Source organism: Schistocerca serialis, chromosome 1 (assembly GCF_023864345.2).
Source record: "Schistocerca serialis cubense isolate TAMUIC-IGC-003099 chromosome 1, iqSchSeri2.2, whole genome shotgun sequence".
Classification (NCBI taxonomy): Eukaryota; Metazoa; Arthropoda; class Insecta; order Orthoptera; family Acrididae; genus Schistocerca; species Schistocerca serialis.
This window is the reverse complement of record NC_064638.1, coordinates 832,623,843-832,651,094: the sequence shown is the minus strand read 5'-3', so window position 1 is coordinate 832,651,094 and position 27,252 is coordinate 832,623,843. Positions and strand designations below refer to the sequence as shown.

Genomic DNA, 27,252 nt, shown 5'->3' with positions numbered 1-27,252 from the left:
AGAATGAAATTTTCACTCTACAGTGGAGTGTACGCTGATATGAAACTTCCTGGGAGATTAAAACTGTGTACTGGACCGAGACTCGAACTTGGGACCTTTGCCTTTCGCAGGCAAGTGCTCTACCAAGTAATATGTTGTCTGACTCTTCCCGGTAAGTACAATCTCAAAATTTCAATAGCAAACCTCTCTGTGATGCACAATGCTTCTGTTGTAGCATCTGCCACTGTAGTTTGTTGGGCATCTCTACAATGCTCTGGCACTGACCAAATGATCCCATGATGTAACGTGCCACTCTTCGTAGGGTTCTATCTCTCTCTGTCTCTTCTCTCTCTCTTTCTCCCTCTCCTCTGTCTCTGTCTCTCTCTCTCTCTCTCTCTCTCTCTCTCTCTTGCTCTCTCCCCTTCCTATCAATCCTACTTGGTAAGGATCCCAGATTGATCTCTTTTGTGGCTGAGTTACATTAAGATTCTTCCTATGGATCTCAGTCTGGTATCTGCTTTTCCTACCTTTTGTTTTATGTGGTCATCCAACTTTAGGTTGCTATGGATAGTTACCACTAGATATTTTATGGTAGATAATGTTTCCAATAATTTATCATCAATGGTGTGATTGTACAGTAGAGGATTTCTTTTCCTACGTATGTACAATATGTTACATTTATTGACGTCCAGGGTCAGCTGCCAGAGCCTGCACCATCCATCAATCCTCTGTAGGCCATTCTGTGAATTGATACTGTGTTCTGGTGCTGCTATTTTATTATAAACAATCACACCACACGTGAACAGTCTTAAAGAGCTTCTGACTCTTTCTACCAGAACAATAATGGTCTTATCATGCTCCCTTGGGATATCCAGAAATTACCTTTACATCTGTCAGTTTTGTTCTGTTAACAGCAATGTGTTGAGTTCTATCTGCAAGGAAGTCACAGGTTGGAATTAAATGCCTTCCTGAAGTCAAGGAACACAGCATAAACATGAGCACCATTGCCTATAGTGCCATGGACCTCATGGAAGAACAGATTGAGCAAAGTTTTGCAGGATCTCTGTTTGCAGAATCCATATTGATTTTTATAGAGGAGATTTTTATTCTCCAAAGCTCTCATAATTCTTGAACATAAAATGTGTTCCATTTATTCTGCAACAGACTGATGTCAATGATACAGGCCTATAATTATGTGGATCTGCCATCAGACCATTCTTGAAAATAGAAGGAACTTGCACTTTTTTTTTCAGTCACTAGATACTTTCATTGCTCCCGTGAACTATGATTAGGTGCTGCTCAAAGGGGAGCATATTCTTTCACATAATCTTTGTAGAATCTTATAAGTATCTCATGTGGTCCTTATGTATTTCTGCTACTAAGCAATTGTAGTTGCTTTTCACTTCTGTGAGTGGTTATCTCAGTATCCGCCATTTTGATGTTCATACGGTGACTGAAACGAGGCACTGTTTTATGATCTTCCATGGTGAAACAATTTCAGAAGATTGAAATCAGTATTTTGGCCTTCTCCATGTTATCTTCCTTACTTGACTAAGCCATATTGAACAAAGCTTTTGAGTTTTTTTTTTCTTTTTGTCCACGTCTTCATCCTCAGCACTGAATAATGATGTTGCATACTCAGATAACACAAAATATTCAGTGCTGAGGATGAAGGTGTGAGTACAACTAAAAAATGGAAAAGTATTTTCAATGTGTCTTGGACAAGTATGTTCCAACCAAGGTCTTAAGGAATGGGAAGACCCACCACAGTTTAACATCCTTGGTAGGAAACTCCTATGAAAACAAAGAGAGCTTAATCACAGATTCAAGGGAAGTCATAACCTGGCTGACAAACTGTGTTGCTTTCCAAAGATGGACAGAAACACTATTAAGTAGGAATCATAATGTCTTGGCTCAGCTGTGTGCATATCAATGTGAGAAAAGAAATGATGAAATCAGAATAGCACAGGTATTTCTCATAAGGAACAGTTCTTGATATAAACTGATAATATCATATTATCAGGATGAAGAATGACAAATTACCAAAGGTACTTTACTATTAAAAACTGTGATGAAAAATGGATGTCAAATTCTTGCAACATTTAGTTCCCATTATGGTAATTTTGAATCAAAACATTTTCACACATTCATAAGCAAAGAACTTAGATCACATGTTTCAATCAGAAAGCTATCTAAAGAATTAAACTGTGCATATACATGTGCTCATGCCATCTCTCTCTGTCTATGTCTCCCTCCACACACACACACACACACACACACACACACACACACACACACACACACACACACACACACGAGGAATGGAGAGATATAGTGGGATGGGGGAGGCTGGGGAGGGAGGAAGGGAGGGAGAGAAGTAAAAACACCGAACAAATATATGTAAAAAAGTATCATTTGTTACTACCTGTTCAACATATGCTGTCCTTGTATGATAGTTTCTTCTCACCGTGACTACTGGAAATTGCTGAACTTTCATCCACGAGCTAACGATCTTTGACACAGTCACTCCAGGAGGAAGATCTGCATGCCTTTGGGCTTGATCTTCAATAGCCAAAACCATGTCATCTGATGCAAAAGTCTCATATAATCTGAAAATAAAAACATAATATTATGTAAGCTACCTGATAGTGAAGTTTCTGATTTCTCATGTATTCAGCCCAAGCCGAGATTTCACATTTCATGTGACTCCAGGTGAGTCATCTACATTGTATTAGAATATATATGTTAACCTGAGACTAAATGACAAAAGAAAATGATCTACACAAAAGTCACTGGAAAGAACAGCTAGACCAACACTAACACACAGAATTCAGAAAGATACATAGAATTTCTGGTGCATGCAACTCATAAACAGTTTCACCCTATGGACACTGCAAAGAATAGGAAATAAGAAAAGAACTGAAAATGAAGGGTAAGACATATGGATGTTGGATGGAAGGTACAAACACTCAAAACTTTGAATCAGTGAAGACACTAGGAGTAAGAAAAGATTTGGAAATAAAATGGATTAGTAGAAAAGTCTCTGGCTGCGGAATGTGGATGATGAGCTACCGGTGATTGACAGGTAATACATAAGGGAACATCTGAAAAGTAATCAGAGAGTTTAAATGGAAATGACAGATGTAGAAAGCAATAAAAAGTTAAGAACAAATTACAAGACATGATATCAGATAATGTAATCTAATAAATGGGAAACATCAAAGAGGTAGATGTAACCTGATGCAGAAAATGTAGAGCATTAATGAAACATAAGTTCAAGGTAGCAACGTGACAATAGTAAAGGTGTAAAATTTGGCATAATTTAAAACCAAGCAGATAATGCCTGTCTTTACAGCTTCATTGCACTATCTTCACAGTAACAAAATATCAGGTGTTATTAGTAGTGCCAAGAGTTTGTTTGAGGTCATTTATTCTATTATAGTCCTATTTTTATGAGTGCTACTAATATCCTTTGTTGCATGATGCTTTAAACTTCTTTCATTTACCCTCAATTGTTATACCAGTTTTTATTCACTCCCAATAGAATTCTGTCAAAAATACCAATAATTTCACTACATGTTTTAAGTTATTAAAGTGAGGAGAAGTAAAGAAAAAAAGATATAAAGAATGCAAAATGTCTGAGAATGATCATGTTTTACTTAAACTTGAAACTATATCACCTGGCAGAGAGTCCAAAGATTCTGGTAATGTTTAAAGTACACCAGCGGCAAGACACAGTCAACATCTTCACTCTGGAATAGCAATGATAATGTTTCCACTGACGGTCACATTAAAGGGGAGTTATGAAACATGTTTTTCTGCAATGCCTTCACAAAACGGAGTAAATACTCCTTAATTTGAATCAAGAACAGCTGCCAGCATAAGTAGCACAAAAACAGATATCCTTTATGTAGTAAAGCAGCTTATATCACTTAATAAAGACAAGTCTTTTGGTCCAGATTGTGTACTACTTAGGTTCCTTTCAGAGTACCCTCATACAAATGCTCCATACATGGCAACCATATACAACTGATGGTTTGACAAAAGATCCATACCTGAAGACTGGTAAGTTGCCATCATCACACCAATACTGAAGAAAGGAAATATCACTGACATTGATTTGCAGTAGGATTTTGGGTCATATACTGTGTCTAAACATTAAAAATTGCACTGAAGAAAACAATCTATTGACAAAGAGCACAAATTCAGAAAAAATATTCTTTTGGAACACAAACAGCTCTTTATTCTCCTGAAGTAATGAGTAATATTGACAGGGGATCTCAAATTAAATCCAATTTTCCATATTTTCAACAGACCTTTGATACCCTTCCTCACAAACGAGTTCTAATCAAATGGTGTGCCAGTGGAGTACTGTCTCTATTGTGTGATTAGATTTGAGATTTCCCATCAGTAAGGTCACAGTTCACAGTGAGACACAGAAAATCATCCAGTAAAATGGAAGTGGAACACAAGCAGTTCTTTGTTCTCATGAAGTAAAGAGTGATATCAACAGGGGATCTCAAATTAAATACATTTTTCCATATTTTCCTAAGGACTTTGACATCATTCCTCACAAGTGAGTTCCAACCAAATTGCGTCCCTATGGGGTATTCACAGCACTGCATGACTGCATTCAGGATTCCCTGTCAGGAAGGTCACAGTTCATAGTGAGTTATAGAAAGACATCCAGTAAAACAGAAGTGATACCTGGCATTCCCCAAGAAAGTGTTGCAGGGTCTCTACTGTTTGTAATCTATATAAATTGTTTTGGAGTAAATCTGAACAGCTGTCTTTGATTCCAGAATGAGATATTCACTCTGCAGCAGAGTGTGTGCTGTTACAAAACATCCTCGTAGATTAAAACTGTGTGCCACACCGAGACTCAAACACGGGACCTTTGCCATTTGCAGGCAAGTGCTCTGCCATCAGAGCTACCCCAGCACAACTCATGACCCATCCCCACAGCTTCCTTTCTGCCAGTACCTCGTCTCCTACCTTACAAATTCCACAAAAGCTCTTCCGAAAAAATTACAGAACTAGCACTCCTGCAGCAATGGATATTGGGGGCACATGGCTTAGTACAGCCTTGGGGATTTATCCAGAATGAGATTTCCACTTCGCAGTGGAGTGTGCGTTTATATGAAACTTCCTGACTGATTAAAATGGTGTGCCAGACAATGACTTGAGCTCAAGAACTTTGCCTTTTGCAGGCAAGTGCTCTACCATCTGAGCTACCCAAACACATATCATGAGCCATCCCCACAGCATCCATTCAGCCAGTATCTCGACTACTAACTTTGAAATTTCATAGAAGCTCTTCTGCGAATGTTGTACAACTAGTACTCCTGGAACAAAGGATATTGTGGTTAAATGGATAACCCACAGCCTTGGGAATGTTTCCAGAAGGAGTTTGTCATTCTCCAGCGGAATGTGGGCTGATTTAAAACTTAAAGGCTGATTAAAAATTGTATGAAAGATCATGACTCAAACTCACAACATTTGCCTTTCACAGGCAAGTGATCTACCATCTAGGCTACCCAAGCATGAATCACAACATATCCCTACAGCTTCCATTCTGCCAGTACATCATCTCCTACCTTCCAAACTCCACAGCAACTCTTCTGTGAATCTTGCAGAACTAGCAATCCTGGAACAAGGGATACTGGGAGGACATGGCTTACCCACAGTTTTGGGGATGTTTCCAATATGAGATTTTCACTCTGCAGTGGAGTGAGCATTGATATGATAGTTCCTGGCAGATGAAAACTGTGTACCACACAGAGACTCAAAAACGAAACTTTTGGGATTTGCGGGCAAGTGCTCTACCATCAGAGCTACGCCAGCACAACCCACGACTTGAGCCCACAGCTTTCATTCCACCAGTACCCATCTTCTACTTTCCAACCTCAACTGAAGCTCTTCTGGAAAACTTGCAGAACTAGCACTCCTGGAACAAAGGATATTGTGGGGACATGGCTTAGCACAGCCTTGGGGATGATTCCAGAATGAGATTTTCACTCCTCAGCAGAGAGTGCACTGATATGATACTTCATGGCTGATTAAAACTGTGTGTCAGACCGAGACTCAAACACGAGACTTTTGGTGATCGTGGGTAAGAGCTCTACCATCAGAGCTACCCCAGCATGATCCACGACCCGTCCCCACAGCTTCCATTCAGCCAGTTCCTCATCTCATACATTAAAAAATTCGCATAAGCTCTTCTGCTAATGTTGCAAATCTAGTACTTCTGGAACAGAGGATGTTGCTGAGACATTGCTTAGCACTGCATTGTGGCTGTTTTCAGAATGAGATTTCCTCTCTGCAGCAGAGTGTGCGCAGATGTGAAACTTCCTGGTTGATTGAAACTGTATTCTGGAGAAAAACTCAAACCCGGGACCTTTGCGTTTTACGTGCAAGTCTCTACCACCTGAGCTACTAAAGCACGAATCACAATCTGTCCCCATGCGTTCCATTCTGTCAGTAACTTGTCTCCTACATTCCAAACTTCACAGAAGCCCTTCTGTGAACTAGTACTCATGGAACAAAGGATATTGCAGGTACATGGCTTACCCACAGCCTTGGAGATGTTGTCATAATGAGTGTTTCATTCTCCAGCGGAGTTTATGCTCATATGATACTTCCTGGCTGATTGAAACTATGTGCCGAACCGAGATTCAAATACGGGACTTTTGCCAATCGCAGGCAAGTACTCTACCATCTGAGCTACCCCAGCATGACTCACAACCCGACCCCACAGCTTCCATTTGCTGGTACCTCCCTGCTACCCTCCAAATTTCATTGAAGCTCTTCTCCAAATCTTGTCAAGGGGATGTTTCCAGAATGCGATTTTCACTCTGCAGCAAATGTGCACTGATATGATACTTCCTGGCTGATTATGACTGTCTCCTGGACAGACTTAAGCACATGACTTTTGCCATTTGCAGGCTAGTGCCCTAGTACGAATCATGACTCATCCCCACAGGTACCATCCTCCCTGTAGCTCATCCCGTACCTTTCAAACTCCACAGAAGCTCTTCCCGAATCTTGCAGAACTACCACTCCTGGATCAACAGTTATTGGAGGGACATGGCTTAGCTCAGCCTTGGGAATGTTTCCAGAATGATACTTCCACTCTGCAGCAAAGTGTGCACTGATATGAAACTTCCTGGCTGATTAAAAGTGTGTGTCAGAGAAAGACTCGAACTCAGGACCTTTGCCTTTCGCAGGCAACTGTTTTACCATCTGAGCTACACAGGCAAAAATCATGATCTGTCCCCACAGATTCCATTCTGCCAGAACCCCATCTCCTACCTTCCAAATTTCATAGAAGATCTTCTGCGAATCTTGTAGAACTAGCACTCATTGAAAGAAGGATACTGCAGATAGATGGATTACTCACAGCCCTGGAGAGTTTTTGGAATGAGTTTTTCATTCTCCAGGGGAATGTGCGCTGATATGAGACTTTGTGGCTGATTAAAGCTGTTTGCCGAACCGAGACTCAAACACGTGACTTTTGCCATTCGCAGGCAAGTGCTATACCATCTGAGCTACCCCAGCATGAATCACGATGCATCCCCACAGCTTCCATTCTGCCAGTAACTCATCTCCTACCTTCCAAGAATTATCACTACTGGAACAACGGATATTAGGGGGACATGGTTTAGCCACAGCCTTGGTGATGTCTCCAGAATACGTTTTTTATACTCCAGTGGAGTGTGTGCTGATATGATACTTCCTTTCTGATTAAAACTGTGTGCTGGACTGAGAGTCAAACATGGGACTTTTGCAAATTGTGGTGAAGAGCTCTACCATCTGAGCTACCACAGCACGATGCATGACCCGTCCCCACAGCTTCCATTCTGCCAGTACCTTGTCTCCTAGCTTCCAAACTCCCCAGAAGATCTTCCCCAAATTTTGCAGAACTAGCACTCCTGGAACAAAGGATAGTGGGGGTACATGGCTTAGTACAGCTTGGAGATGTTTCCAGAATGAGGTTTTCACCCTGCTGCAGAGCGTGCGCTAATATGATACTTCCTGGTAGATTATAACTGTGAGACGGACCAAAACTCAAACACAGGAGCTTTGCCTTTCGCAGGGTAATTGCTGTACCACTTGAGCTACACAAGCATGAATCACAACCCATCCCCATGGCTTCCATTCAGCCAGTACCACGTCTCCCACATTCCAAATTTCATAGAGCTCTTCTGCGACACTTGCAAAACTAGCACTCCTGAAAGAAAGGATTCTGTGGATACATGGCTTACCCACAGCCTTGGAGATGTTTCCAGAATGAGTTTTCATTCTCCAGCGGAGTGTGCACAGATATGATACTTCCTGGCTGATTAAAACTGTTTGTTGGACCGAGATTCAACCACGTAACTTTTGCCTTTCACAGGCAAGTGTTCTACCGTCTGAGCTACACAGGCACAAATCATGATCTGCCCCCACAGGTTCCATTCTGCCAGTACCTCGTCTCCTACCTTCCAAATTTCATAGAAGACCTTCTGCGAATCTTGTAGAAGTAGTACTCATGGAAAAAAGGATACTGCAGATACATGGCTTACCCACAGCCTTGGAGATGTTTCCAGAATAAGTTTTTCATTCTCCAGAGGAGTGTGCACTGATATGATACTTCCAGCCAGATTAAAACTGTGAGAAGGACCGAGACTCAAACATGGGACCTTTGCCTTTCCAAATATGTGCTCTACCATCTGAGCTACACAAGCACAAATCACGACCCATCACCATGGGTTCCATTCTGCCAGTGCCTCGTTTCCTACCTTCCAAATTTCATAGAAACTCTTCTGCTAACTTTTCAGAACTAGCACTCTTGGAAGAAACAATAAGGCAGAGACATGGCTTAGTCACAGTGTAGGGGATATTTCCAGAATGAGACTTTCAGTCTGCAGCAGAGTTTGCACTGACATGAAACCTCTTGGCAGATTAAAGCTGTGTGCCCGTCCTTTGCTGTGCCACTCTGCTCTGCAGTATCCTTTGTTCCACGAGTGCTAGTTCTGCAAGTTTTGCATAAGAACTTCTGTAGAGTTTCGAAGGTAGAAGATGAGGTACAGGCAGAATTTAATCTCTGGGAATGGATCGTGAAGTAGCTCAAATGGTAGAGCACTTGCCCGCGAAAGGCAAGGGTCCTGAGTCTGAGTCTTGGTCTGGCACATAGTTTTAATCAGCCTGGAAGTTTCATGTCAGTGCACACTCTGCTGCAGAGTGAAAATGTCATTCTGGAAACATCCCCTAGTCTGTGTCTAAGCCATGTCTCCACGATATCCTTTCTTCCAGGAATGCTAGTTCTGCAAGATTTGCAGAAGAGCTTCTGTTAAAATGGAAGGTAAGACACGAGATACTGGCAGAATTGAAGTTGTGTGGAGGGGTCGTGAGTTGTGCTTGGGTAGCTCAGATGGTAGAACACTTGCCCACTGAAGGCAAAGGTCCAGAGTTTGAGTCTCCTTCCAGCACACAGTTTTAATTAGCCCTCTTAGATTTATTGCAGATGATGCTATTATTTACCATGTAGTCATACTAAACAGGATCTATTGTATTTCAAGTAATGGAAAATCTAGGACGGAATAACAACTATATTATTGAAGAGACAGACTGCTACTCACCCTATATAAGGAAACACTGAGCTGGAGATTCAAAAAAGGGTGAGTGAAGTCTGTTCACACTCACACTAGCATGGTGGTGACAATCACAAATGATCTACATATTTCACCTCTGCATTGATTAGTTATTTGAATCAAGGTTATGACATGATGCAGGACTGTGATAAAGTCCGTACATATGAGTACACAAGGAAACACTGAGCTGGAGATTCAAAAAAGGGAGAGTGAAGTCTGTTCACACTCACACTAGCATGGTGGTGACAATCACAAATGATCTACATATTTCACCTCTGCATTGATTAGTTATTTGAATCAAGGTTATGACATGATGCAGGACTGTGATAAAGTCTGTACATATGAGTACAATTACACACGAATACAGGCCCATTCAGAGATAGAAAGTGGATGAAACTTTTGAAGAATGGTGGGTTTAAGGGCAGGGGGAAAAACGTGCCATGGCAAGCACGATGCAAAGAAAATCTCCATGATATTCAGGGCAGGCAATAAGAGCAGTAGTCAATTGCTTTCTACCTGCAGCAGATCATGCAAGTGTAGATTATGTTAGTAGTGAATACCTTACAGTTTGGTACCCAGTGTCATATCTTCTGGCAGTATCATGAACTGTGACTCCCCCCCCCCCCCCCCCCTTTCTCCTCTCCACTCCACTTTTTCTAGACCACTGTTGGAAGAGTTCCACTGACTCCACCTTGCTTCCGATTTAAATGTTTGGCTACTTCTGGGTACCACAGCAGAAGATACCTGATAATAGGTAGCTTTGCTACGCTATGGAGCTCATTTACCTTGTATGTGTCCCTCTTCTTCACCATAGCATCTTTGATGCATATTATTGCCTACTCAACGAATTAAAGAAATGATATGGTAGCCTGCTTCTTCTTCTTCTCCTCCTCTTTCTCAGGCACTGGCTGTCCCATATTACTGTCCTTCTGCCATTGGCAAGGTACTCTTTTCTGCCTGTGGATGCCTCCCCCCCATGACACACACACAACTACACAACTACCACTGGTGGGTTATTGCAGCCAGTCATGGTTGACTGACGTGGCAATTGTCTGTCACTTTGTGGCTGTGCTGTCACAAACTGTGGTGGCTTCTTCCTGTTTGTCCAGTTTTGCAGCTTGACTACCACATCCCCAAAACCAGCATGCAACAGCCATTCTTTGACTGCCACCTCATCATGGATGCAAAGCAGCCCCTGGAGGAACACCTTGGTGCTCTTATGATGCTGGTTTGGTGGCTTATTCTTCTTTTTGGGCACCACAATGATGTGAGTGACCACAGCACGCATGAGTGCTCTGTAGTCAACCATACTCACTGCCTGCATCTCAATTGTGGAATCAGAATCAACAGACTGGACGCTAACTTCTCGCTTGCAGCAAGTGACTATTCATCATACACCTCTGCCCATCCTGTACAGAAGAGGAACAGGTGTATGGTTGTCATCAGTCCTCCGTCAGCTGGCAAACTCACTGAAATGCATGACCAAAGGCCTCTTTGCTGTATCAGCCATCTTCAGCCCATCTTGTTTGCCTATGTTAGTAAAACTCATCTAAAATAAAAAACGGACACATAAGCATTCACACAACTGCATGGTGACTATCTCTGGCTACTGAGGGTGGATTGTATTCATCAGCAACTGATGGGAGAAGCAATCTGTAGGTGGTGGGGTTAAGGGGGAGACTGACTGTGGAGGGGGAGGGTTAGGGAGGGTAGGGGTGGAGGAAGGTGTAGTGCTGCTAATGGGAGCTTGTAGGGACATGGTGAGGACAGGACAGGGCTGCTAGGTGCAGTTGAGAATTTCAAGAGGAGAGAGGTAGGGGGGGGGGGGGGGGGAAATACTAGTAGGTGAGCTGCTTGAATAGAAGCCCATCTATTGCTGGATGGGAGCACAGAAGGGGATAGGTAGGTGAAAGACAGGGACTAGGAAAGTTTGAGGCCATGGAGGTAATGGGAATGTAGGATATAGTGCAGGGAGATTCAATTGCAATTCAAAAAGCTGATGTTGGTAGGAAGAATCCAGATTGTGCTGGGTGTGAAGCAGTCACTGAAGTTAAGCACATTGTGTTGGGCAGCATGTTCAGCAACTGCATAATTCATTTGTCTCTTGACCACAGTTTGTCAGTGGCTATTCATGGAGACAGACAGCTTGTTGGTTGTCATGCCCACATGGAAAGCAGCACCGTGGTTGCAGCTTAGTTTGTAGATCACATGACTGCTTTCACAGGCAGCCCTGCCTCTGATGCGATAGGAGATGCCCATGACTGGACTGGAGTAGGTGATGGTGGGAAGATGTATGGGACAGGTCTTGCATTTTTGTCTATTGGAGGTGGGAGAAAAAGGAACATAAAAGGAGTGGAGCAGGAAAAGATGGATGGATGCTTTGGCAGAGGACTGCAAATGAATAGGGTTGGAGATGGAAAGGGGAAGTGATGACTGGGCAGAGGGGGTGGAAACTGTTGGGTGGAGGTTATGGGAACTGTATGTTACCATAGGGAGGCCGGCATAATTATGAGAGTAAGAAATGTGTTGTAAGAATAACTCCAATCTGGGCACTCAAGGAAAGCTGGTGGTGGAGGCAAGCATCCAGATGGCTCACATAATGAAGCAGCCATTGAAATCCAGTGTATTATGTTGAGCTACATGTTGTGCTATTTCCTGTCACAACCACAATCCTCCCATCAGCCCCAAAAACCAGCCACTAAGGAGTGTCCCCTTCATCAGCCAGTACCGCCCTGGACTGGGACAACTGACCATATTCTTCACCTCATTTCATGGTGCAGTGGTAGGTAATCAAACCTACCATTGCAGTCTGAAATGAGGGACTTCATATCTGAGATACTTCCCACCCCTTCTAAAGTGGTGTTCTGTCACCCATCAAACCTCCACAACATCCTAGCCCATCCCTATGCCACTCACTGTCTTAACTTCTTGCCACAAGGATCATATCCCCGTGGAAGACCCAGGTCCAAAATCTGCCCAATCCACCCTCCCAGCTCTTCCTATTACAGTCCTGTCACAGATTTATCCTACCCCATCAGAAGCCAGGCCACCTGTGAAAGCAGCCATATCTTTTACCAGCTCTGCTGAAGTCACTGCACAGCTTCTTATATTGGTATGACTACCAACCAACTGTCCACCATGATGAAGGTCACCACCAAACTGTGGCCAAGAGCAAAGTAGATCAGCCTGTGGCACAACATGCAATTGAACATAACACACTTGATTTCAATGGCTGTTTCACTATCGGGGTCAATCTGGATCCCTCCCTTCATCTCCAGCTTTTCTGAACTGTGCAGCTTGGAGTTATCCTTACAACACATTCTCTGCTCCTGTAATTATCCCGGCCTCAACCTACAGTAACATACTGTCCCCGCACTCTCCATCCAACAGTTTCCACCCCATGTTCTATCATCTCTTCCCCATTCTTGTCTCCCACCCTGTTTATTTGCAGTCCTTTGCCAACACATATGACTGTCTTACCCCACTCCTCTTTTGTTTTTGTTCCTTTTTCCTTCACCACCCTGCCCCACAACATCCTGACTCTGCACCTGTCGGCAGACTAATTCCTGTAAACTCCACCAGACAGCCTTCACCTCTCTCCCCACCTATACACTACTGTCCCTTCCCCTTCCCCTTGCCCTTCCCCATCCCCTCCAGATTGCTGCTTGCATTCCAGCCGGAGATGTTGTAGCTGGCAGTCATGTGAGTGAGGTGTGCTTGCTTGTTTGTGTGAGTGTGAATGGTGTGTGTGAGCATGTGTGTGTGTGTGTGTGTGTGTGTGTGTGTGTGTGTGTGTGTGTGTGTGTGTGTGTCTCTTTACTGACGAAGGCTGTCACCAAAAGCTATATGTGAGTGCCTTTTACTCATACCTGTCTGCAACTTGACGTCTCTTCTTTACAGTAAGTAGCAATCTATCTTTTCCTACATTATTGATATACCTACTTGGAGTTTCCATTGTTTGAAAACGTAGTATCCTATGACTATAATATCAATTAGTCACTGTTGCAATCAGCCAACTCATAAAAATACATGGTGTAACACTTTGTAGGGATGTGAAATGGAATGATTACATAGGCTTAGTTGTGGCTAAAGCAAGTGCTAAACTTCACTTTATTGGCAGAATACTGGAGATTTGCAATCAGTCTACAAAGGAGATTGCTTACAAATCACTCGTGTGACCAGTTCTAGAATATTGCTCAAGTATGTGGGACCCTTACCAAATAGGACTAACAGGGGATACTGAACATATAAAGAGAGGCGCAGCACAAATACTCACACATTTACTTGATCCACGGGACAGTATAACAGAGATACTAAAGGAACTGAAGTGGAAGACTTTTGATGATAAACGTAAACTATACCAGGAAAGTCTATTACCAAAGTTTCAAGAATCATCTTTAGATGATGACTCTAGGTATATACTAAAACCTCCTACATATCACTCACATAGGAGTTGTGAGGATAAGATTAGAATGATTACCGCATGCTCAGAGGCATTCAAATAATCATTCTTCCTGAGTTCCATACATGAATGGAACAGGAAGAAACTCTAATAACCAGCACAATGTGACATACCCTCTGCCATGCACTTCACAGTGGTTTTCAGAGTGCAGATGTAGATGTAGACCAGCTGCTATCATGATACACAAAACATTGCAAATCTGTCTCACAGTTATGGTCTGGGATCAAACACACCAGATGATGACCACTACCCAGGGGTCCCTGCAGGTTCGTGTTTCCCCACATATGAAAGAGAATTTTTGTGAACATATCTGCTCATAATTTTTCCCTATTAGTTTCTACAACGTACTTTCAATACACTGTCAGTGTTAAAAATATAAACGAGCTTAGAGTATGATTATACTAAAACCTGTTCTTACATTCACAGATTTTGCATTTCCAGCAAATTACCTTATTTTCTGTTGGTTCTATTGAAGCCTTATTCTGCATTTTTTATGTGTTGCATTTAATGTCCATTTACAACAAAAGAATTTTTTCTCTTAGTGTTGGCAAGAATGAATACTGCATATGCCTTTAGGAAAAAGTAAAATAGTTATTCAAGAATGTATTTATACATGCTGCTTAATGTAATTTTCCCACCACTTACTGTTGTGAACTTGTACCAGGTACTGATGCTGATATGAAAATATTGATAATTTGTATCAATATCGTAACATATATAATGACAATTTGTGAATTACAAAGTTGGTGTGTCTATTATTTATATTTGTTTTCAAAACTAAAGAAAAATATAAAATTGCACACTATTGAAAGATTAACTAAAGAAAAATATAAAATTGCACACTATTGAAAGATTTTCTATCTACAAGCATGTGTTGTCAAAAAACAGATGTTCCCTTGCTTTTGAGAATGTCTGAATACGACTGTCATACACTACAATAGCTGTGAGATGATTATACAACAATTTTTCTACATCTTCATTAATTAGATTCCTTACAGAAAAATAATATTTTTAAATTAATTATCCTCTTTGTAATGCCAGTCACAAGTTTTTATAAAGCTTTTCACTACTTTAGTTCAGTGGTTTTTAGGTCCACGGCTCCCTTGATCTGAACATAAACAGCTGCCGCACCTTTCACACATATGTGACTCGAAATAAATTAAAGCTTTTTTTTTTTTTTTTATTTTTTATTTTATTTTTTATTTTTTTATTTTTTTTTTTTTTTTTTTAGATATAGTAAGAGTAGTTTTTTCTTTATGAACTGTTGACACAAAACATTTTAATCAACTTCTAATATTATTATATCTTAGTCTTGCTATGAAAATAATGGAAACAATGATCTTCCTTCTTAGTCATCAATCGTCATCACAAGCAGGGCAGGTTTTAGGGCCAAGTGTGCACAAGCAGTCGCTTGAGACACCAAGCATTGTCACACTAGATGCGACCATAGTGCTAAATTTGTGCACAGGGTGTACTATAAAGAATGGTGAAAATGACCCATTTCTAACCTCACTTATATTTCAGTTATTTTTGAAGATCTTACCAAGTGCTGAAGGAATAGCAACTAATGTATAAGGGAAGGAAGGGAGGGAAGAGCACCAAATGATATGTTGCTCTTGTGGAAAAATGGAGAGGCAGGAGCATTGAACGATACGCCACTTGTTGGGAAGTATGTTCTTGAATTAGCCCTAGGTACAAGATTGGAAACTGCACCTTGCATTGCTTTCTCCACAGTCATTTGTGATCTATAAGTCATTTTGATGACTGTCAATGCTGAAAAATCTACCTCACATAAAATGGTTGTTGGCAAACTGTATCAAAAGTCACAGAGACTTGTGACTCCTCTGACGATAGTCCTGCTTCATCAAGCTCCAAAACTCAAGCAGGATGAGGAAATGAAATTCGATTTCAGTGTGGAGTTGAAGAAACATCAACAAATCACTGTTGTTCTTCAGTGAAAAGAGTTGATGGAAGTTCTACATTGAAAGGAGCTTTGATCCATTTATGTTAATCACCTTCTTCTGGAAAGTACTTCAGAAAGCAATTACTGAGTTCAGTAATATGACCCACAAAAACAGATTTCAATTCTTCATTCAACTGAAAGTCACTCTCTTTTAAAATCATGTGAAGGAAAAACATGATTTATATCTTTGTCATAAAAACGTTTTCTTCCACTATAATGGTTTCTTACAGAAGTCCACCATTTTGCCTGGCAGTAGGAGAATGTTGGTCTCATTACCTCGAAGGAATAAATTCAGTGAATTGAATTTTTCAAAGAGATCATGCAGCTGCATCAGCTTCAAAACAATGTCACTATCTACAAACTTCTTCAAACTCATATGCTTCTCATGACCAGGGTAAGGAGTAATGTTCATTTCTGAGTACATTGATCCTTCTCAAGACATTCCCATATGAAAGCCAGTGGGAGTTATTGTAAAAAATTATGGAAATGTGCTCAGCTCTCACATTTGTTGAAAACATCTCAACTTAAGTGACCAACTTTTAATTCTCTCGAGCTTCCATCTTCATCAAGTTTGGCCAAGTATTCCTCCACCCTTGTCAAGCGGTGACACCGAGGTCCTCAAAAGAGAATGTTTCTGCGATGGGTGGTGATAGCTGTTGGAGTGCAAATACTGATCCATGTGGGTGGGTTTCCAGCAAAAACTATGGCTCAGACACCCATTTGCTTTACGGGAGACAAGGCTGTCAAGGAACAGCATCTGTCTCTGCCTACATTGTGAACTTCATGATATCATGGATACTGATGTGGTCCAAGAATTATCCTGGCTTTACACATCTGTGAGACCAGAGAACAAATGTGTCATTGACTTAATGATAGAAGCAACTAGGCTTTGCAGAAGCTGTGTCCAGAACAATGTCCTCAAAGTACTCCAGAAATATTCTGGTTCTAACTGGAGAAAATGGGCTCCCCATTGTGACACTGTCTGTCCAGTTAAAATATCCTCCATCATACAAAAAATTCAGTGACATCAGAGTGTGCTCTTCTGAGGACCTGGGTGTACTGAGCAGAAGCCATCTCAGACACTGAAATCCTGCTGAAAGAACTGAGCCACTTGTGGAAAGGATTCAAGGGAAACAGCTACAAGAATCACCAGATTTTGCAAGCCATCTCTCCAAAGACACATAAGCAGAAGAACCCTGAAGAGAACTTGAAGAATCTTGCATTTTTTGCAATTTGTTGGCTCATGACAGGAAAGGTAAGTCAGCACCTAAAGAAGTATAAGACATTAGTCTTTAGGGCTCCAGCAAAAATTTGACAACTCATGGAGCCTGTAAAAGATAATGTAGGCCACAGAATGCCAGGAATATATAAAATCCCATATGGGTGTAGACAGTTTTATGTTAGACAGTCTGTGCCCACTACTGAACAGTGCTGTGTAGAACACAAGAGGTGTTCTCACCTTCAGTACCCTGAGAAACCTACTGTAGCGGAGCATGCTCCAGAAAATGGACATTATATTACATTTGACAAGAAATCTGTTATACATGGACTAAGATTTCTGGGATAGTGTGATAAAAGAAATGATCAAATTTCAATTTTGTGACAACACATCAATAAAGTTGGTGGCGTGCAGCTAAACCCGGCTTGGGACCTGGCCCTTGGAGGGTTGAAGCAGATGGGGCAGGTTAGCAGTGAAAACCTTACCAGGCACTGAGGTGACAAAAGTCATGGGATACTCCTAATATCATGCCTGACCTCATTCTGCCTTACTTAGTGCAGCACCTTAACATGACATGGACTGAACAAGTTGTTGGAAGTCCCCTGTGGAAATATTGGGCCTTGCTGCCTCTATGATGCTGCCAGTGCAGGCTGTTGTGCATGAACTGAACTCTTGATTATGTCCCATTCATTTATGCCCTATTAATTTCATGTGATCTGGGTGGCCAAGTCATTTGCTTGAAGTGTCCAGAACGTTCTTCAAACAAATCACAAATAACTGTGGCATGGTGACTTGACATCATGACATGGTGACATGTCATGACATGGTGACATGAATGGCTGCAAATGGTCTCCAAGTAGCTAAGTAGTTGAACATAACCATTTCAAAAAAGTCAATGATAAGATCAGCTGGAGCAGAGGGGACAGTCCGACCATGTAAACACAGCTCACAACATTATGGAGTCACCACTAGCTTGCACAGTGCTCTGCTCACAATTTCCACAGCTTTGTGGGGCCTGCACGGCACTAGAGCTTTGAAACAAATGGCACACTGTGGTCATTCTTCACTTCCAACAGCAGGACACATAAAACCAAAATTCAAACAGCTTTCATCATACTACTTCCATTTTTTAATCTATTCATGTCTTTAGAACTAAATGACACATTTGAAATAACATGGTTAACACTTACATGCAAATCGTAGAAGACAAACATCAGTTAAAAATCATTAGCAATCAACAACGAGTCACACAGTACAGACCGCAGTCTAGGTTCCTCCCATAGTGACAATACATACTTGCCAACCTGATAGATATCACTACTACCATACACATCATTTCTATACTCAGAAAGAAAATTAATGAATCATTATTATGAAAGCATTGTAATGCTCGTACTGTAAGACTGTGACCTCCTTGGGACAGTTTGAAACCCTCTGCTCTAGTTCTGTTTATAACTCACTTTATGTATGTTTAATACATTTTTAAGTGACTTTATTGATACTGTCATGAAATTTTAATGATAATTTTTCTCGTATTTTAGGTTATAAAAATCCAGATCCTTTGGTTATGGTCCCTTTTTCACATTCACAATGAATTTTTGTTAGAGGCAGCTGTCCCCATTGCCCCCCTCACACACCCCATCCCCCTACAGTTGCCCATGACACTATCTACAAACTTTGTCTTATAGGTACACCGAGCAAAGTGCAACAGAATTGTATGCTGCCCTTTTGGACCCAACTAGAAGGACTGTGTTGACCCATACAGTGTACAACTAATTCCATTAGGTCAGTTTGGCATCTTTGTTGTTCTTATTTTACAGTTAGGATATTTTTTTCATCAGTAAATTTTATTGTTTCATGCTCTGCTTCCCTTCACTGTAACACTACATACATTTGCAAATATGCAAGTAGTGAACAACTAGTTTTGATAAATTTATATTATTATGGAACATTTCCACTAATTGATTTAAATGTAGAATGTGTAATCAACAAAGCGTAACATGTCAAAAAATCAGAGTTATTACCTGTCATGTAGAAAGCTGTCAAATGCTGATCTGACAATATTCTCACCAAGTGTATAGTTCAACATTCGAAGTACAGTCGTACCTGAAAATTTATTGAGATAATGTTGGTAATAGATATTAGTAATACAGAAATAATAACCAAATATTTGTGGCATTTATGGGATAATATTTCTCTTAAGTGATTGATAATGCAGAACACTTATTGTTCAAAGTAATATTTTCCGTATTTTGAAATATCACAGACCATGTATTGTAAAAGATACAGAAATATATGTCAGAAAGTCAAGGAATGGCTACCATATGCAGCAGTAAATTAAGCAACAGTAAGTTTCACCAATAAATGTGACTACAAGGCACTTGACAGAATGTTTTAGATATGTTGTCAAGTGTCTGCAAATAGCCAGTGCCACATAACAAATGTCAATTGACTTTGTACTGCTATTGCAAATGATACTAATAATGAAGTGGCATGACTGTCTCCTGTTATCATGAATGCTTATTGGAGCTCACAAATTCCTCCTGATCTTGTCAGGGCCCCACAGAGAATCTTATTCAACAGCAAGTTGTAACCTAAAGTTCTGCTGGAAGTTGTCAAAGGAATTCATAGCCATGCTGCCAGGAAAAAAAAATGCCCCGTAACCATGTGCTCTGAAATGTTTATCTTATGAGCTATGAGCACTTGCTCATCTTCGCTACCTTGAAACACAACTCTTCCAATCAATAAGTGCTCACAATATTTTTAGTATACATTTCAGAGCACATGTTTAGTGGACATTTTTATCTTGTTTTGATCCACACTACCACTTCCCAAAATATGGAAGGCAAAGAGCTTACAGCAGAAGATATTTGTTTCACAGTATCAAAGATCAAGATTTGCTCATAGCTCTTGAGGTATGCATTTTAGAGCCCATGTTTACTTGACTTTTTTGTTTTAAATGATCATTTGTGTTATATTCTGAATACTGACCACCACTTTTGAAGCATCCTGTACTATAAAGGCACATTGTCAATCATTTTTCATCATTTGATATGCGAATAGAAAAAGGGGAAAAATGGCAAATATTGATACAAAGTCCCATCTATCTTTGGCTTGGAGAGCATATGTCATATGATGTTGTTAACATTTCACCAGTGCTTACAGTATTTTCACTGTACTGAATGAAAATGGAGGCTCTCATTCAGTCTCCCAGCAACTGCAAGAATATGTGTGTGATAGTATTTTTCAAAGATGAAATCTACAACTATCCATAGACTCCTATAGAGACCAAGAATAGATAATTAAACTAATAACAGTATAAGCAGAGGCTATGAGAAAACATTCCTCACACACTGCATATATGAATGAAATAGAAAGAAATTAATTAAATAATTAGTTTACACTTCAGTTGGTAAAAAGTTCTTTATTTTACTCTGTGAGTGGTTTTGGATTTTATATGGAAGTCCCAGTTTCTAGTGCAATCTGAAAATTACATTTTGGCAAAGCAGCACCAAGAAGCTATCCTATTATGTGGAACAATAAAAATATGTGGATATAGACACAACATATAATATTACTTTATGTAAGATTCATCTTAACACATGAACTTTGTAACAGTGTTGTAACTCTTAATTTTTTTTATTAGCTGTCCATGTACAACCTAACCTAATCTAACCTGTATGTGTTACTACTGTGCATCAAAATACCAGTAGGATATGTTGAGAGCAAGCACTAACCTTGCATTCATTCATAATCTCTTTCATTATGTTCAATGGATCTCAATGGAAAGGAGATGCTGAATGACTTTAAGCACACATTAGCAAAGCAGTGGAGTAGTTAAAACTGAATAAATGCCAACAAACCACTATAAAGTATGTGTCCTTAATCAAGCTAAACTTAAAATAGCAAAATTGAGAATAACACCAATAAATACATGGTCTCATGTCTATATGTCTGAATAAATTCTTCTCTGGCTTCCAGATGTATCAGGTAGGTATACATCCATGAGCTTTCTACTACATGTTCTTTGCTCATTGTGTACTATTTGGTTGTTACTTTCATTCTTATATTACAGCCATGGTGCCAGCAGTGACATCACTGGTGCTCAGTTCATTGATGCACAGTTCAATATTTTTCTCCTGCATCTGTCGTGCCCATTGCAATCTTTTAATGGTCAGGTGCCTCATTGTACTCTCCTGCTAGCTGTCATCTTTGGTGAGAGTGTTATTAGGTGTTTGGTTTACTATAGTTCTTTTTTTATGCTGTTGCAGAAACCATTAAACCTCATGATGACAGAGGTGTCTTCAATGCAATTTTATGTACATTTTCCCAAGCACAGATACAAAAATGTCTCATTTTCAATTTAGCACTGTCCTATCATATACCTCCTTAAATACAATATACTGTGCGGTGATTTTGGCTGTCTGATGAAACTATAATACTGGACTCCATTAAACAAGTAACTCCCCAGTTAATTATGTAAATTCTTATTAATATTTGCTCCAACTAAATCATATTTTAACTGTATTAATTTTTATTGCCTTGCTTGCACTAATACATTAAATGCAATTAACAATGCAAATGGTAACAACAAATTGATCATCAAAAGCAGATCAATTAGATTCACACAGACTACAGCACCAAACAAAAGTTTTGCTGAATAAACTGTTAAAGTGATCACAAAAACCATTAAGTGACAGAAAGGAAATAAAGACTTCTGGCCATGAAGGTATTTCAACCACACTGCAGAACTATTTGACTAAATTGACAGTTATTATACCCCTGCTAATAATTAATTATTTTTTATGTCATTAATTGCCATTCTGATATTATATAACACGTATATGTAGTGTAGGCATGAATCTATTCAGTTTTTATTTAGACCTGATTTCATTCAATTTCATTATTCCAGTTAATGCAGATGAGTGGGAAAAACAAAATCCATAATGTTCGAGTACAACATTAATGAGGAGGAGGCGATTAGTGTTTAACATCTCATCGACAATAAGGTCATTAGAGATGGAGCACAAGCTCAGATTAGGGATGGATAGGGAAGGAAATTGGCCACACCCTTGTCAGAGGAACCATCCTGTCATTTATCTTAGGCACTTTAGGACTGAATTACACCCTTCACTAAGTAATTAAGTCATTAATTAAAAATTAGCAACAACTGGTATAAATGTATCTAAATCTAGATATGATGCCTAAAAAAATCTGCTGACGATATGATGGCAAGAGGAAACGTATAAAGCATAAAGAAATGTGCAAGTCCTTAGAGTCAGTGGCTTCTTCTTCTAACAAATGGTGAAGGGAAAGGAAGAGGGGTGGAGGAAAAGGTCTTCCTCTTCAATCCTTCTGCTAGAAGAAGGAGCCACTGGCTCTGACATCTTGCACATTTCTTTGTCCTTTAGATGTGCCTTTTGCTGCCACCACATCTATACAATTACGATCTATTATATTTTCAAAAATGGAATAGTTTTGTTGATATAAATATGGTGCCTGTGCTTGTAAATGGGTTATTCTCAATGTGAATGCATAACGTGGTTCCACTTTTTTTTTAATTTTCTAAACCTCCACATATTTTGTCAACAGTATTATTACCATAACATATAGTCCATCTGAATAAGCAAAATCTAACCCATCTATTTTTCAAACCAAAATGAAGCTTCCAAAATAGCCATGTATGGTTACCTATCATTATGCTCATATCTCAGTGAAATTTTGGTCTCAGAAACTGTAATGCTAATATCTTCATGAAAGTGTTGGTTGAGATAGCAAATGAACAACACTTATGTCTAAAAAATTACTGACCAGCAACCAATCAAGTAACACCTATGTAATAGTTTGAGAGAGTCTGAATTCATAATGTTGTATAGAATCTGGCCACTATTGTTTATTCGTGAGATGTGTGTGACTTGTGACTCAACACACTGAGACACTGACTTCTACAAGTGTGTGATTTTGTATGAACTTCTTTTGAACATGTGCACTGCATATGCCAAACAGGCACTATGTTCTGCTGATACAGAGTTCAACTTAAAAGTATGATTATGTTGGTAATGTGGTGGTACCTACTTGCATATAGCATCTGATGCAAAATGGGATCTGCTCATCAAAATGTTTATGGTGATGATAAATGTGGAAAAAGCCACATCATTTGAAAATTAGTATACTGTACAATTCCTGGAAATCAGTTTACAGCAGTTTTAGAAGATGTTGATCATTGAGACTCTGAGGGCTTACCAGGCAATTCAGGAAGGCACCATTGCATATGAGAATGTCTTCCTGGTTTGGTATGGCAAAATAAACTCAGATAGTGAAATGGGGCAAAATTATGAGCTTGTGTAACGTGATTATTCTGTTATTTTAAATCATAGGAACTTCAGCATATGTTATTTCAGTAATTTAATTTCTGTCAGTGGATACCAATGATATATCAGAGATAGAGGCATATGTTGTTTTAAATATTACAGTAAAAACTTGATTAACCGTCACTCTTTAAACCGTCAGTTTCTGTTAATCGTCACTGCTGCAGCAGCATAATAATACTGTAATAACAGAATGCTCTAAGGTGCAGTGACGCGTTCGCTTTGTTTATTTACTCTATTTTAGTGGAAAGTGAATGTACCCGTCCGCCGTAGAACGGTACATAAAATATGACCTTCAGTTGATGTGCTAACACATCTCCCCCTTTTCTTGTCTTTATCTCACTTGTGAGTCAACAATCACCACTGGATTGGTTTCTAGTTGTGGCTAGAAGACTGTAATTGTCGCAGTGTATCTAGCGGGCTGTGCTGTGTTACGTGTTTTCCACTTGAATAAGCTTTATTGACTAATATTTTACACTACCATATTTAGTGCAGATGTGTGTGATACAGTGACTTGATAAAATGTCTGAAAAAAGTAAACGTGTTGTTTTAGGACTTAATCAAAAACTTGACATTATAAAAAGCTTAAGAAAGGGCGAAACTGCGACAAGTGCAGCGCTGATTTATAGTACTGGGAGAACAACAGTTAACGATATAAAACGTGATGCTGATAAAATAGAACAACATGTGTCAACAATTCAGAGCATGGATGGAGATGTGCGAACAAGAAAGACAATGAAACCTGCAAAATATGATTAATTGGACACTGCAATGTACCGATGGTGTATACAAGCAAGAAGTCAGGGGATTCCACTTTCAGGGCCTATAATAATGGCCAAGGCTGTTGAAATGAACAACAAACTTGATGGTGACTCATCTTTTAAAGCAAGTATCGGATGGCTCGACAAGTTTAAATTTCGTCGTGGCATTCGTCAACTTGATATCAGTGGAGAAAAACTCAGCGCGGATAGCTCTGTAATTGCTGAGTTCCGGGAACAATTTAAAGAAAAAATGGCTGAACTGAATCTTGTTAGGGAGCAAGTTTACAATTGTGATGAAACTGGGCTTCATTGGAAGGCTTTACCACAAAAGACATTAGCATCACTCTCTGAAAAAGCTGCTCCAGGTTTCAAAGTACAAAAAAATTGCATCACTGCTGTAGTTTGCGCAAATGCCACCGGCAGTCATAGGCTACCCCTACTTGTGATTGTGAAATCAAGAAAACTTCGTGCATTCAAGAATTTGAACTTGAAGCTTCTCCCTGCACAATACTACACCCAGAAGAGTGCTTGGATGGATCAATCAGTTTTTTCTGACTGGTTTCCCAAACAATTTGTACCTCAAGTTAGAGCACACTTGGCTGAAAAAAAGTTGCCACAGAAAGTGCTATTACTATTAGACAATGCCCCAATGCACCCTACTTTTGAAATGAAAAGTGATGACGGCAACATAACATGTCTCTTCCTTCCAGCAAACACAACTTCACTTATACAGCCCACGGATCAGGGTATCATCGAAAATATGAAACGTCATTATTGAAAATATTTATCAAAAGTTTGCTCTCATTTGATGAATCAACATCTGTAAAACAGGAGTAGTATTAAAGATGCCATTTTCAATGTTGCCAGTGCATGGAGTGATTTGTCAATGTCAAATCTCAAGAACGGCTGGAATAAACTTTGGCCTCAACCTAGAGGTGAAGAATCGGAGGAACCTGAGTGTGCGACAGTTGACGAGATGGTCAATTTGTTCAATAATTTACAAATCAGCACAAATTTGACGTCTGAAGAAGTATCAGAGTGGTCAGAGTGTGACAAAGTGGGCAGGGGTTTTCAAAATTTGAGTGACGACGAAATTGTTGCCAGCGTAAGTGCCACCAAAGAAGAAGAAGAAGGGGCTGATGAAGACGAGTGTTCAAACCATGAAGAAAAACAAACTATTAGCCATTCAGAGGCTGAAACAATGCTGTCCAAGTGTATATAATGGTTTTAAAGTCAAGAAGAGGCTAATGCAATGCAGGCACTACTGCTCTGAAAAATACGAAATATTGCCGCAGTGAAAGCTCGAACATCAAAAAGGCAGAAGAAATTGACTGACTATTTTCAAGCTAGATAAACTATTTCACCTGTAAGTTTGTAGTACAGTACAGTACTGAACATTATGTATTTTGCAACTTTTGTAGCTACTGTACGGATGTTTTTTTCATGTAATAAATAGTTTTATTTGCTATTACAATCGTGTTTAATTTGTTTTCGCTCCGAAATATTATTATGTTACTGTGAGAGTGATATGCGTCTATACATAACATAATTGATTGAGGTTATGTTTTTGAGGAATACAGTGTTTCTGTTATCCGTCTATTCGCTCAACCGTTCTCTACCACGGTCCCGAAGATGACGGTTAATCGAGTTTCCACTGTATGTCAGTTAAATTTTGTGAGAGGTGTCTTACCTGCAACTAGAATTAGTAATGGTGAAGTGTGTTTATAACTGTGAAATGTTTTCCAGATTAATGATGTATGAATTATGAATGTGATCAGCCAGTAATAGAACAGCAGCAAAAACTAATTTACAATCATTTTGTTCAGTTCAAAGTAAAAATAAAATCAGTTTGCTGCAGTAAAGTGCCATTTTCACGAAATACATGTCAAAATATTGTCTTTCAACTTAAAGTAAATAAATTTTGAGATGTAATAAATAATGTTACTTGAAGCAAACATTATGAAAAAGAAATATTTGTCATGAGGAAGCCCTTCAGGCATGATGATGGTAAATGGAGTATTTTAAAATAAAGTAATATCCTCACCTAATGTACTGAGATGTAATAAACAAGATTTTGTCCATCATGTAATAGAGAATGAAGTTTCGTAAATAATAGTATTGGCTTGCTGCTATGGTATGTTATTTTTGTATAAGAAACAAAATAGGGATTTTCATGATTAAATATTATATGAGGAAGTAGTATTGAAGTGATGGTAATGGTATAATGAAGCAACAAAGTATAATGAGAAATGTGGAAGAATTAAATGTAATGAAGTATTTGCAGTAATAATGAGAAATATGAGAGGTACTGTGTGTGAAGCAGCAATTTTGCAAATACAGTTCTTCAGTTAGTGAATCTAGAAAAGGAATCAAATGAGGTAAGTTTCTTTGGCTCTGAGCTATCTGAAGGTGAATCTTTCACCATATTCAGTAAAACTACTGCAAAATATAGAGTAAATGTGATACTATCACGTAAAAGCAGAATGAAATGGAATACCAAGAAAAGTGTTAAAAGCAGTTTATAAAATATACTCCTGGAAACTGAAATAAGAACACCGTGAATTCATAGGAAGGGGAAACTTTATTGACACATTCCTGGGGTCAGATACATCACATGATCACACTGACAGAACCACAGGCACATAGACACAGGCAACAGGGCATGCACAATGTCGGCACTAGTACAGTGTATATCCACCTTTCGCAGCAATGCAGGCTGCTATTCTCCCATGGAGACGATCGTAGAGATGCTGGATGTAGTCCTGTGGAACAGATTGCCATGCCATTTCCACCTGGCGCCTCAGTTGGACCAGCGTTCGTGCTGGACGTGCAGACCGCGTGAGACGACGCTTCATCCATTCCCAAACA

General features: G+C 39.7%; 1 protein-coding gene across 1 annotated transcript in view; it reads right to left on the bottom strand.

The window, feature by feature from the left end:
- LOC126484820 (thyrotropin-releasing hormone-degrading ectoenzyme-like) overlaps positions 1-27,252 on the bottom strand; it is a 297,846-nt gene that overhangs the window by 134,172 nt on the left and 136,422 nt on the right. The window contains exons 11-12 of the mRNA XM_050108419.1: positions 19,280-19,361; positions 2,405-2,588 (exon numbers count right to left, since the gene is read on the bottom strand). Of these exons, the coding sequence (XP_049964376.1) occupies positions 2,405-2,588; positions 19,280-19,361 (266 nt within the window). The remainder of the gene's footprint in view (positions 1-2,404; positions 2,589-19,279; positions 19,362-27,252) is intronic.